General features: G+C 36.3%; 1 protein-coding gene across 50 annotated transcripts in view; it reads left to right on the top strand.

The window, feature by feature from the left end:
• ABI3BP (ABI family member 3 binding protein) overlaps window positions 1–14879 on the top strand; it is a 125620-nt gene that overhangs the window by 90703 nt on the left and 20038 nt on the right. For 49 of the 50 annotated variants that reach the window (XM_068180905.1, XM_068180903.1, XM_068180911.1 and 46 more), the window contains 5 exons: window positions 4744–4839; window positions 8946–9056; window positions 11823–11906; window positions 13347–13415; window positions 14109–14321. In XM_068180905.1, the coding sequence (XP_068037006.1) occupies window positions 4744–4839; window positions 8946–9056; window positions 11823–11906; window positions 13347–13415; window positions 14109–14321 (573 nt within the window). The remainder of the gene's footprint in view (window positions 1–4743; window positions 4840–8945; window positions 9057–11822; window positions 11907–13346; window positions 13416–14108; window positions 14322–14879) is intronic. The other variant, XM_068180918.1, reaches the window with a different exon arrangement.

The following is a 14879-nucleotide window of genomic DNA, read 5'->3' on the forward strand; positions in this document are numbered from 1 at the left end:
AAATAAACATCCCTAACCACAAAGATTTATTAAAAGTACAGGTCTGCTTGGGGAAAAGATAATTTATCCTTTTTCAGTTGTACTTGATTTTTCCATCCAATCAGCATAATATTTTGAATATTAATTCATAATGAATCCTTTTTTTTCATAGAGCATTAATTTATTGCATTAATACAAATAGCATTGGGGATTTCTGTTTTTATACAGCCATTGGTTAATTAAATATATATTTTTGGGATTCTTCACCAACAGTTCAAGTTCAAAATTATAAATAAGTAAATAAGGTACATATTCAAGGCAAACTTTTGGCTGACCACCCACTAAAAGTGCTATTGTCCCATATTATTTCTGGCTCCTGTCACTATTTCTATGCTAGCTAGATTAGGATAGCCTGAGTGATATTCCATCTGTTCTAAACATTTTTGCCTGTGTAATGTTTCTTTCTGGTATATTTGGCAATTTAATACCCGTTGCTGATTATAAAATGTCTTGAGCTACTCATTCCTGTACATTTTCACAAGCCCACGGTGTTGTTAGAAGTGGTAAAAACTCAGCAGAGATGGTTGTATATTTAAATTGAATTAAATTTAGCCTGTTTAGATTATGGCATACATTTCTGTATTACACATGGAGTGAATGCCTTCACTAGAGGTACGTGTTCTTTGACCTTTCATAGTCCTTCTGGTAAATTAAATAAGGCCATCAAATTCCAGGACATCAGAGCCAGTTAAAGCAATAAATGCCTGATTGCAGTAGTTGTGGGTCAAAAGGTTTTGTTCTTAACTTGCACTGGAAATCACCTTACAAGTAAGCTTTCTAAGTGATTACTGGAATAGGAGAATGCACACAGGTCTCCAGGAGTGATCACATTATGAAATTATGCACAAACACACAATTACATTACACATTACATTGAGCTTTTCTCTTCTCCCTTATAGTCATAACCTCGGCAGAGGCATTGATAGGTTATTAAAACACCGGCAAAAATGAATACATGCTAAGTACATCAGTAGTATAAACATAATAGTAGTAAACTGTTGCATGGAGGTTTTTGTGCTTAATACTGGTTTAAGTTGCTAAAGTATTGTTTTAAGCAATCATATTGTAAGTGGCCCTCTTGGTGTGCCCACCATTTGTTATTATTTCCATGTCTTTATAGTAATGCCTGATGCCAGGAAGAACTAGAGCTTCTTCGTGGTAGATGGTGTCAGAAGTCACCACAAAACTACTAATTATTGGGCATACTATGTGTACTCACTGATAAATAAGTACCTTCTTTTAGAATTCTTCTGAAAAATTATACTTCCAGTAGTGGTTTCCATTGCCAAGTTAAATAAGTATATTTTTTCTCTAAGTTAAAGAAACATGCTGTAGATGTCTCTTAGCTAAATTTTGTGTGCTGCCAAGTGAGCCCTTTAAGTCAAGCTTGGTATCCAAAGTACCAAAGGCCTTTGTTATCTCCTGCCTACTTCTTTGTACCTCCAACCCCACTGCCACAACAACTCATGGACACCTTTCTATGAGTCTGCACCTTTCTTCTGAGAAGCGTAAGAGAAATCACCAATTAATTTCATACATTTGTGGCATATTGAGAGGGGACTGCAACTTGTCACAGCCTTTCAGTCTGTACTTTTCTGGATGATCAGTAAGTGAAATCCCAAGTCTTCTGTAAGGCAAGTACATCACAGTATTGTGCCAGTGTCTGAGACACAAGGCTGACTGTACCCACAAAAATAAATTTGCACAAAAAGGAATTCAGGTAACCAATTAAAGAAATCTTCTGTATCTCTTCCAAGCAATGTGCAGTTAATTATCTATTGCAGAAGAATTCCTAAGTCCACAAAAGACACTTGGGAAAGAACTCTAATAACCTGGAACCTCAAATCCTATCAGCTGAACAAAGACAAAAAAAGTTCCTTTTCACTATTTTTCTGTGGTTGGCTTATCAAAATCCTGAACTTTTGACCTAAGATGATCAGAATTTTTAAGTGGGCTGTTAGGAATATGTTATATATGTAACAATATGTTTTCAGACTTACCTTTAGATGTTACATCACTTATTCTTGGATATTCTGTTATTTGGACACCAGTTTGATTCCTTGCTGGACTGGCACCGCTGTTGATCGTACTCCATTTCTTCCTCCTGACTGGGCTCGTTGGCCTCAGTGCAAAGATGTTTCACACCATGCAGAGAGGGCTTGGCACCTGCAGGGCCCAGATGATAAGCAGTGGAATTTGTTTATTCCACCACCAGCACATGGGGTTGTGGCTGTTCTTCTGGCAGGCTTTTCAGCCTCCTGGCCAGCTGTAGTGCCAGGTGGTAAACTGGACTGTGGAAAAGAGGTGGGATTGCTTCCTCATGACTAGCATTCCTTTTAGTTTTTCACCATGTTTTAGCCCTTTTCTCTAGAATGCCATTTTATTCAGAAGGCTTTTCATGTTGGTGTATGTAACTTACCTTACTGGGTTGCTTTTTAATTTAATCCTAACCATATAAATACTGCTCCTGATCTACTGAACTTCCTGACAAATGTCAGCAAACAAACTTCGAGCAACATTTCTATTTCCCTTGTGTGGAAGGGAGGCATACATGGTTTTCATTAAAATGACCATTAACTTTGTGTTCTATTTTCTTTTTATTTTTTAAACTGTGTGTGTATAGCCAAGTTCCAGAGGAACTCAAGTATAAAGGTATTTCAGTTTATTTTATCAAGGGCCCTTTTTCCATTATTTCCCTTAAAATGATCCACCTTTCTAATAATATTCCTACAATGAAAGACAGAGAGGTTAGTTTAACATGTCGAAGACCCCATGAGTGTTTCCAGAAAAAAAAAAGTTGAATTAAAAGAAGACACAAAGACATATGCAAGTAATAGATCTATTCTAAATTCTGGTTAACGCTTGGATGAATGTGATATGTGCTTTTAATAAGCAAGTTACATTAGGTAGAATAAGGCAAATGCTATGACAAATACAGCAAACTTTGGTTGTGCAGGTACCTTGTGTGAGAACACAAACTTTTATGTAACTTTAAAGTGTATTGAAATACTCAAAATAGGAGATTTTCTCAACATGAAGGTATTGTGGTTTGAAACTTTGACTTATTTTTCATTACTAGTTTGCTAATGGCAGAACAGCAGTGCATGTTTCTGAAAAGAAAACAAAATTACTCTTTCCAACTAGAACATGTACAATCTTTTGTTCATTCTCAGCTGACATAACTCAGAAAAAATTATGAATCTACATTAAGTTCTAAGAAGCAAAAGAGAGTTTTTCTCTAGAGACGGTAACATGCAAAAATAATTTACACTTGCAATATACAATTGGGTGATTTAGTGTGAATTAGTCAATGTGCTGCCACATTTTGTTTATGTTCACTTAAAGGTGAGCTGAGAAATGAAACATGCCCTAACTATACCTCATGATGTACAAGATTTTTTTTTTTTTTTTTTTTTTTTTTTTAAGGCTGGTGCTGGTCTTCTCATGCCTTTTCTTCCTTGAAAATCATTCACATGAAACACTGATTATCACTCTGGTGCTTTGTATAGCTGAAGATCTAATTAATCTTTTTAATTACCTGAAGACAAATTGTAGTTATATAAAACTGTATAATCTGTTCAGATGTTCAGATATTTTAGACCGGGTCACCTGCATCCTGTTCCCAGCATACTGCAAGTCTTACTCCCAGCTTACTTTAATCTTCAGTAAATTATTTATCATGTATGGACTGTGGATTTGTAAGGAACATGCAACAAAAATGGTCAAATAGTGAAGTAATTGAAAAATTATCTGCTTCATACCATTAAAATACTAGTGAAATATCAAAACAAATTGAGAACCTGACTATAAACCTATGAAATCTTCAGCTGGAGTGATTAGATCATGTTGGAACAGGGTTGGAATTTGATAATTAAAGTAGTATTGAGATTTTTTTTTTTTTTTAAATTTAACAAATTTTTGGGCTTTTTGTCTTACATCATGAGCAAGGGTGCGGGGCAGTTTTTCCCACAAACATTATGAAGTTGCAATGCATCTTCTTGCTTTACTATATATACAGTCTTTATAAAGCAAACATACTTACCTTATGTAGAGACAGGATATTAATTAACAGTTTGGCTGTCCTAAAAATACCAGTATGTGAAACAGTTGTTCTGTACCAGGAGTTCTGTTGATTTTTTAGTGCCACTTACTTTTTAAAAAATGAGTTTATATAACTTTTAAGTAGGACTTTCTGTTATATACAATCTGGATGTTGTGTATACTTTGTCTCCTGTACTCCAAATATGGTGAATATATTTGGCCCAGAATTGCTCTAACCATTTAATATGGAGGATGACCAGAGATCATGTAATGGGGAGAAGGAGAACTTTGCCCTTTGCAAGAACCAATGGACATTTTATTCTTTACACTGAAAAACTAGAATATTCTCTCTACTCATTTTTCCACATATAATCTTGGTTTAACTCATCTGTTACCTCTTCATCTTATTAATTTTCTCTTTCCAAATATACTTTACTCAAGGAATGTTTAAAATTAAACTGCAGATTTTGTAGAACCAGATCACTTTCCACTTACCTGAATAAGAAGATAATGGGTATCACTAAGTTATCAGTAAAATAATAGATGAGACACATGTTGGTTTTGCACATCAGGTCAGCTGGAGTTTGAACATATTCAATATACAAGTATACCATGACTTGGTGCCACACTGTAGATGCTTACTTCATTTCCTTTTTTTCACAGATGACCTTTATACACCTGAGGCTACTGCCAGACCAATTGACATGGATGTCAAAAGACCTCCAGAATATGCTGACACCTGGCAAAAGCCGATTTCTGGTAAGGTTAATAAAAGTAAACAATAAAGCAACTTTTAACAGTTGTTAATAAAAAAAAATGCTGCATTTTCTGCACACAAAGCACCTCCACTGAGAAGAAAAAATAATTCTTAATCATCCTCATCAATACACATTCTTATGGCTTCAGGATGCTACTAAAAGAGATAAAAATAGGAATAATTTATAGCCAGTACTTTGTCACTTACATATGCTTAGTCACTACATATGGTAGAAATTTTCATCACCAGAGTTGTATCCTTATGACCTAACAGCTACAATACTGTAAGCACTGATTTTTTTCATGGTAATAGTTTCCACATAGCGAAGTTGAATAAGGTAAAAGCATAATCAGCTTGTATGGGGAATGTATATTCATAACCAACATGTATGAGGAAGTTTCATTGAATATTGGGATTGGAAAAATTAGAACATTAGGCTGGAAGGAAAATAACAATGTGGAATAAATCAGGTTACAGGTTTTTTTACATGCATAAGACGTGTAAGGTTTACTCTTCTGGCAAGTCTTGCAATCATGTTTTTAAAACAATCAAAATATTTTAACTGGAACATAGATACAACAGGTAAATAGCCTGATGTGTAAAGAATTTATCTGTTTCATAAGCATAATCAAGTGCGAAATTTGCTTTAGCTCTGTTTTTTTCCTGACAGAGAAACTGACTGAAAATTAAATCTTTTGTTTTACTCTTGGATTTACTACTCAGCTGCAGATGTTCTTTTTAGGTAGCTTCTTTGAGAACGTTACTGGATTTTAAAACGCTATTTTATAAACTGCTGTGTGTTCCTAATCCATGTTGAATTTCCTTTGCACCTAATTTACCTCTACAAAGACAAGAGCCTATCTCGATGGCCAGGTTCTGATGTTTTATCGTTTTTAAATTTATTCAGTCTGACCACCGTACTTTGTAAAGATTAAGTGTAGCGTGATGTACTATTAGCAGCTGAAGGCAAAGTGTAAACTCAAATCAAGGATGATACTCAGCACTTTTTATTACTGAATGTCAGGTAGTGGTGTTTCCTTAAGTAAATCCAACTTGTGATTTGCCAAGCTGTAAAGGTTTTTTATGCACATAGATTTGAAGGGACATTAAGACCAACTTTTACTTGTTTTATGACATTTGATGTCTAAAGTTAAGCTTTTAGGTCTTTGAGGTCAATCAATACCTTGAACTGTAGTCATAAAAGGCAGTTGGGTATGGTTGTGAAATTAGCTACTACTGTTTCATAATTTTGTTGTATAACTGCAATCTCAGCTCTCTTCATGAGGCCTTAATATGTATATCAAAATTCATGGAATCATAGAATGGTTTGGGTAAAAATGAACCTTTAAAGATCAAAGACTTCCACCCCAGCTGGCTTGGGAGTGACACCTTCCACCAAGCCAGGCTGCTCCAAGCTCCATCCAACCTGGCCTTGAGCAGTGCCGAAGATGGGGCATCCACAATTTCTCTGGGCAACCTGCACCAGGGCCTCACCACCCTCACAGTAAAGAATTTCTTCCTAATATCTAATCTAAACCAACTCTCTTCCAGTATATATTATTATCTAATATGAATCTACCCTTTAAACAGTTTAAAACTGTCTCTCCTTGTCCTACCACTAAAGGCCCTGTTAGAATCCCTTTCTCCATTTCTCTCATAAGCCCTCTTTAAGTACTGCAGGTTGCACTGAAGTCTCTCTGGAGCCTTCTCTTCTGGCATTAAATAACCACAACTCTCTAAGCTTCTTCATCAGAGAAGAGCTCCAGCCGTGTGATGGATTTTGTGGCTCTTCCATGGACTTGCTGTAACAGGCCCAGGTTGTTGTTTTATGGGAGACCCTAGAGCTGGATGCCGCACTCCCGATGGGGCCTCATGAGAGCAGAGGGGTAGAATCACCTCCCTCGCCCTGCTGGCCACACTCCTTTTGGTGCAGCCTGGGATACAAATGGCTTTCTGGGCTGCGAGGCCACATTGCTGGCTTGTCTCTAGTTTTTCATCCACCAGTATCCTCAAGTCCATATCTGCAGAACAGGGATGTTTTTAATCTCTCATCTAGCCAGTGCTGAGACTGGTAATTGCACCCAATCCAGGAGCTGGATTTTGTGCTTGGCTGTGATGGACTTCAGGAGGTTTGCATTGGCCACTGCTCAACCTGCCAGGGTTGTCTGGATGAGATCCTTCCCTCCAATGTGTCCACTGCACGACCAGCTTGGTGTCATCCACAGAATTGCTGAGGGTGCACTCATTCCCGTTGTCTGTGTCACCAATAAAGATGGTGATGGACTCTCCTCCATCAAGGAGAGTGGATGAAGGAGATGGACTCTCCTTCATCATGAGTGACTGAGTCCCAGTCCATAATAAGCCTACAGATTAATTAAAGCCAAATATTTCACCATGTTGTCCTTACAAGAATCTACACTCACAAAATCCCTGAATTCTGTTGTGCATCCTAATTTACAAGTTTGGTCTCCACACACTGGTAATTAGATTTGGTAGCATCTTCGACCAGTGCCCAAGTCATCGTGGGAAGTAGCAGAAGGGAAAAGTAGGGATTCTTGTTTTTCCAGAGTACAGTACAGTAGATTCACTTGAGACCCACTACACTGAATGTGATGTTTTAGTTTGCCTGTAACTGTTGTAGTTTTGCTGCTCAGAAAATATGATAGAAACCACGGGCAAGCCAGTACTTGCACATTTTTACTTTATAAACATCTTGGACAATCCCTTCTCTAATTATGGGCAGGGGGAAAAGTAATGATGAATACTACTATACAGTAATATCTAGGGTATGATAACATATGTACAAGAATTTATTATACCTTTTTTCAGGCCTTAAGCATATTTTTTCATCTCCATCTGGAAATTAAGAATGACTATGAAACCTACAAATGCTATTTTCAAAACCACTACAATCTCCTTAATTAGAGCATTATTTTCTGTCTTGATCTGAGGCATTTTAAAAAGAATAATACCAACAGTTTTATAAGTGACTACAAGAGTCCCAGAAGGAAAAGGGAAGAGAGAGAGATGGAGATATTCCTGTTTGTATATTGTAAATATTTCCAAAAAAGCTCTCCTAAATGAGTCTTTGGATCTGCTCCCTTCTCGCCCACAATCTCTCTATTTATAGGGTAAACTAAGATCTGATATGCAGGACCTGAGGTACCTTATGGAGCCAGTAATTCAGTATCAGGCAACTTGCATAGTTGTTGACATTGGCAGCCTTATGAGAATTATACTACTCTTGAGGATTTTCTCCTTTTAGGTACAAAAAGGCTTTTGTTATATAAATGTGTTGCACATATCTCCTGGATTTTCTTAAGGAAAGAAGGGCAAAGGAACAAAAATCTTTTCCTTTGTGTTCCTTTGCATAATAAAACCCTTCATAATTGTCTGGAAAATACAGAAAAATTATTTTGTAAGTATGAATTAAGGAGCTTAGGTTTTCCTTTTAGACCTCACTGTCAAAAGAAATTATCAGATAAATGTAATGGGTACTGGCTGGAGCTGCACATTGAAATAATCAAGTAAAGTGCTTCAGAAATTTCGACAACAGTAATTGTCTTTAGCCGTATTAGTGTATGAGGTGACGGTAACTTTTTTCAGTTTTGAATGACATAGAATAAAGTGTTCCTAATGAATATTTCATTTTCTTACATCTTTTGCTTCAAGCTGAAGGTGGCCGGTTGTATTAGTCAGAAAGTACAAGAGGTCAGAAATTTTGTGAGTAGCATACTGAAGATATTTCGTAGCACATTGAGTTGATGTTTGTTGTGTGAAGATGTATCCATTTGAATGCCAAAAAATTACTGTTGACAAAAATGAGTAGCAACACAGAAAGTGAATCACTGAAACACTTGTGCAAAATCTCAAAGGAACTACATTTTTTCAGCGTAAACTTTGTTTAAAACTTCATGGCACACAGTTCTCAGAGATTTAAGACTGAAAATACAACTCAGATCAGCTCCTAATCTCACCTCTCCACTTTTGATATTAAATCAGACATGAAACATTGGTTGAGAAGTCAGAATACAACTTCTAGTGTGTTTCTGATTTTATGGAATTTGAGGTTAAATAATTAATAATGCTGTCTCGTAATGTCATTCAGCGACTATACCACCTGGCCCTCAGCACCCTCCTATACCTCCTGCCAGACCAACACAAATGAGAAGAAAACCTCTGCCTCCTAATACCGTGGCTGGTAAACCAGGGAGTCCAGGTATTTCAGCCTTTTCAGCATAAATATTTTATTGTGTGTGAGATAATACTGGCTAGCAGGGTATAGGAGAATTCTATAGCATAGATTTATTTGATCTGTGATATCTACAGAAACTAGACTTTTGGAACATACATGCTTTGTGTCTTTTGTCTTCTTACAAAAACCCGGTTTCTTTTTTTTCCCTTAACCTAGTTATATCAAAATCATGCCTAGTAAGGGAACTGAAAGCAAAATAGCACACTCCAAATCATCTTTTAAGATCAACCTTAAGAATATTTAATGTCTACTAATACAATTTTTTGCTATTTAATGTGCATATTGGATGGGAGATGTTGACTGTTGTGCTTCAATGCCTAGTCCTAACTGGTTATTTGTTCTGGAATTGCTTATATATATATATATATATATATATATATATATATATATATGGTTCATCCATTAACTACTGCAAAAAATGAGCTAATAGTCACCCAGACAACTAACTGCACTGGGAGGTAGAGCAAGCTGAGTTGTTTCATGTGCAGAGTTTAGCTTGATTATTGTGCTAAAGTATTCTGGCTTCTCAGTATTGGTTTAAGAGGACATAGAAACTTTCACCCTTCCTATTTTAATTTAAATTAATCCTGAAGCAGGTCTTCAGTATCCACATGGATGTTCTGTCAGTGGATTCCATATAAGAATCCTTAGGCTAACATTATTCCATGTAGTCAGAAACTATCATCTCCTTAAGCTTAACATCATGACAGGTTTTTTCCTCTTCATGGTAATCTCTGTAGTTCCTTGGAGATATAAAGGTCTTTATATATTAGAATATACAGCTATATATGAATATACAGCTCTGCTGGATTTCCTCTTGTGGATTTTTTTTTGTTTATTTCATTTGGGACTTTATGTGCTATTAAGGTACTAAAGACCTAAATAATACTTTAGTATTTTGTGTGGCAGATGAGTAGCAAGAATCTCCAGATTGGATGAGACAGCCTATATATTTATTCATCAGCAGAGCCAAAATTGAAATACTGTGTCTGTACTTGTTGTTGTTGGGTGGTGTTTCCTTAGTAATAGTTCCAAGAAAACAGAAGACATCATCAGTCCTAAGACCTGATATATTTTCTTTTGCTTGTATTGGGGTCTATACTAATTCTCTCCATTAAGTGTCTAATTAATTTACCAGTGTTTCAAATTTCAACCTTTTTCCTTACAGTGGAGGCCAGGTTATGTGGTAGTCAGCATTTACCATACCTTCCTAGGCTTTCAAGATGGAATATATTGTTTAAATGATCTGGTTCTTCCTTGTGGGGACAATAGATTTTCCTTCTCCTGTATTTCCTACTGTTTTATCCAGCTTAGTTTTAAACATTATAATTTTGTTTCTTCTGGTTCCCTGGAGAGACAGTTCCACTGTAGTAACAGGAAAAATTTGCCTCAATGTTTGTCTTGGATTTTCCCTGTCAGAATTCTGCCCTCTTTCTCATTAACATGGTGATTAATTCCTTACTTGCATCTTTCTAATTCATCCAGTGGATATTATGGAAAGTTTTCTATGCAGACATTAAAAGTCTCCTGAATGGGTAAAAAAATGGAAACGAGACTTCCAGAAACTTTGTGAAACTGAACTCTAGCAAGAATCTTTCAGATTTCCACTTTATTAGGAAAATTAGTGGAAAGTAGGGATTTTTGTTGTCTTAAACTTGGCTCACCAGAGTTCTGCCTTCAGTTGCCGTGTTCTGTATCATATATGATGGGGAGGTAACTACGTTATATAGTTCTTGACTCTTCAGAGCTGAGATTTCTCTGTCATATCATGGTTATCTGGGAGTATCTGCATGTTTTATGAATTTAATTCTTGTCTTTTACAGCTGTTATGCAAGAAATCAAGACCTTTACCCTGGATTGTTTGCCTCTTAGAAACCTGTTTTCTTTATTAGGTGGTAACAGCTGAAGAATAACAGCAATGTCACATAATCTAAAATACTTTTTTTAAATAGCTGCCTTATTATAGATGATAATATTGCCTCTATCAGTTTCTGTCCAGACTTATGGAACCTACTACAGAAATGAGAAATTTTTCTTCTTGAGCGATGCAGTGCTATAAATGTTGAAAATGCTGGACTTGGCTGCATTTTCTTTGCTTTTATTTGAAGTGTATCTTAATTTCATTTAGTGGAAGCTCCAGTACTGTTCTGTGGTTAAACTCTTAATGCAGACCACAGTTAAGGACTTGGTGTTTATCGCTAGAAATGTTCCAGCACCACTAATGTATGTGCTGTATTGAGAGCAGAAATTAATCTTGCCTATATTTGAGGGAAGAATCCAAGTTTCAGTTGCTGACTTCAGCTATTGTACCTTGCAACTCAGGAAGAAATGTGCTCGCTCTTCAAGGAACAGCAAATACAGTGGTGGTCATTTTGCATCCTTTTACCAGTCTGTGTAGGATGGTTCTGTGCATTAAACCAGGTTATATTCTAGCCAACTAAAGTTCCTTCAAGACAACCTCAAAGTAGCAAATAAATTTCTTACTGGGTTTCATGATTGGGTTACATTTGCAACTAGCACAGTTCAGAACTTTCCTAAATCCAGCTGAGGGACTACTATGATTTGAATGAAAATACTTGTTGCATGAAGCAGTTGTCACAAAACTGAGTTCTCTTAGAAATCAGTGATCTCTTAGAAAGCAGATTTCTCTAGAAATCTCTTAGAAAGCAGTTTTACTCCTTCAAATGCTGAATGTCTTGTTGCTACAAGTCCCTCCATCTGTCACTATAGCTAAGCCTGCTGGACCAACACCACCTGTGAGGACAGGAACATTACATAAGACACCAACAGCTTTTGCAACTCCAGAGTATTATGGTAAGCGTGTTACTAACAGTTCTGGTTTCTTATTTTGTCTTTTTTTCTATTTTTTTTTTTTTTGTAATTAACATTAAGGTTTCCATTATTCTTTTGCTTCCCTTCCCTGAACTTTATTGATGCATTGTATAGTTAATATAAAAAGTATTCTGTCTGGAGTAATTCTGATTTCTTTTATGCCACTTAGTGACTTTTCTGATTTGACTGAGATCTAGCTCCCTTCTTGTACACATCTTGGTAACTGAGAACATGACAAGGCTTCCATCTTCCTAGAAATCCATACATGCCTAGTAGGCTTTCAATACTATTCTTTGCCCATTTAAAGCTGTGCAAAGACTGGATAAAGCACTTCTTTTCCTGGATGTTTCAAATTACCCAAAGCATAAATTCAACATACTATTTGTCAGTTACTGACAGTGCTCATCATGGATGTGATAGCCTCCTTTATTTTATCAAAATGCCACCATTTTAATAGAAAAAAAGTTGTAGTAGTGCAATCATAGTGGTCCGTGGGTAATTTGTCCTTTATAAAACTGGGAGTTGATTACAGATTCAGAGCTAAGTCTTTTCAATGTGGTATACAGTAATGGGTTTGGAGGAGGATGTGCTTAGAATTTTTGAGCCCAAATGTGTAGTTCTTGGTCATGAATATTGTCATGAATGACGCTGCTTCTGATTTTCCTGGATTTATAGTAATACTTAAATTCTTGTCTCCTTACAATGATCATGAACTCACTGTGACCAACAGTGCCCAGTAAAGCATGCTGGATGCTAGATTTATTTATAAATGCTTGTTAGGAAGGTATTGTGTTTTATCTGTTGAGGTCCATTGTAGTATTTGCATCACGTTCAGTGTAGTGGCTAATTAATACAACATTGTATCATGAATCCTGACTGCTTTAGCACATTTCTCTTCACCAGTGTATTTGCTTTCAATTTCCTTCAAATTTTGTGGAAGTTGTACACTCTGAAGACAGAATTTTTTTTATTTCCTTATTTTCATTTTTACAGAAGTTACTGTTCAGATGTAATAGTTCTGTATATCCCAGGAACATCAAAAAAGCTCCAAGCTAAACAGCCAGCACAGTGCAAAAAGATCCTTTTTCCATGGCTGACCTTTTTCTTCCTTACCAAAAAATAAAATTAAAGCAAAGGCAAGACAATAGTCTAAAAAGTATTTTACATATACTGCATGAACTGAATCCAGCAGCAGTCATGAAATCTGTCATTTTGATTATGGCTGGCTGTACTAGCAGGTAAGTACAGGGTTTACACAGCATCACAGGAAAAATATCTAAAATGAAGAGCCAGATCTTGTAGCAAATGCCTACCATTTATCTATTCTTATAATTATTTAAAATGCCAAAGGGACTGGGAAATGCTGCAGTTCTAACACTGAAACTTCATATTTATTGCAAATTATAACTGTGTTTTCTACAGTTGATGCAGCTGTCTTCAGCTCAAGTCCTACATCAGAAACAGATTCTTCAGGAAAACCAAGGTACCAAGGTAGGATATTCTTAGCTATTGGTATTTTTATTTTAGGGAGCATATGAAGTCTGAGCTATTGTGCATCAAATTATCTTATTTGGTTTTTCAAAGGTCAACATTTTATTTGATTCTCTGTCACTTTAGTGGCAGATGTAAGAGCTCTAGTACGAACCAGCATTTTCTAGACTGAATTTTACTTTTACTTTCTGGACTAAAGTTATTGCTCCTTCTGGTGAAACAAAGTGTATGTGATACCTTTGTATTAGCGTACCCCTCAAAAGCTGCAAGTAGAATTATAATCTCATTTTATGATATGATTTTTTTTATTATTTTTCTATTTTGTGACAGGTTTTAATTCTTTCAAGCAGTGTGCATCACTTGTTAATACCTTCAGAATGTCATTTCATCAGTGGTGCCAGTGGGAAGGCAGTGAAGCAATGCAGATTCCAGGTCAAACAGCAATAAATAAAATTTTAAAAACAAGCAAAAAACCAAAAAAACAAATACGTAAAATCCAAAACAAACAAAAAAAAAAAAAAGAGAAAAAGCAGCTTAACATTGAATATATGGGGTTTATTCTGAAAGCTTTGTGTTTCACTTGTGCATACTTTTGCTGGGTGTCCTGGGGTGGATGTTGTGCACCAGGTGAAATGGCATTGCCTTTTTGTAAAAACACTCTACTGAATAACAGCTCTTTCCTATTGTTCTTAGCCCCCCATGTCAAGTACATGAAGAAAGATGATGATGTGCCTTGCTCCATCACAAGCTCTCTTGAACATTTTCCTCAAGAAGAAGTTGGCAGCAAGGAAGAACCCAGTCGTCCTCCGCAAAATCCTCCAACCAACCTCACGGTGGTGACTGTAGAGGGCTGTCCATCCTTTGTCATATTGGATTGGGAAAAACCAGACAATGACACTGTGACTGGTTGGTTTGATTTCTTTCCTCCGTTGTGTAATAATACAGTATTTCCAGCTTAATTTACTTTTGCAGTAGTTTTTTTGCCATTTAAAAGTACTTTAATCCCCAGGGATTAAAGGAGCCCAGTGGTTTGGGGTTTTTTGTACTATTGTCATCTGAAGTGTGGATAAGAAAATGCTACTAGATTATAGCAAGATTTACACAACAAGGATCATTGGTGTCAGTGATGACACAAAAAGATACTTAAGAAATATGAGTCCATATCTCCTCCAATTTTCTGGCTCCTCTCTGTAGAGGATCTAGTAAGATCTAGTCAAGAAGTTCCAGCAATACAGCACTATATCTAGATGCACGCACATAATGTAGGCATCCTTCTTGACCTGAGGCTGTTGTTTCACAGTGGGCCAGACACAAAGCTTACAACCATCTAGTAAGTCAGTAGAACTTTGCCAGTGTAATACTCGCAGTATTATGACCCACTGCAAGAGGGTCAACAAGCCCACTCTGTTAAAAGAATCTGGGTTTTTTTTCATTTCTAAAGAAAGGGGTTTGTATTAAGAATAA

This window comes from Anomalospiza imberbis, chromosome 2 (genome assembly GCF_031753505.1).
Source record: "Anomalospiza imberbis isolate Cuckoo-Finch-1a 21T00152 chromosome 2, ASM3175350v1, whole genome shotgun sequence".
Classification (NCBI taxonomy): Eukaryota; Metazoa; Chordata; class Aves; order Passeriformes; family Viduidae; genus Anomalospiza; species Anomalospiza imberbis.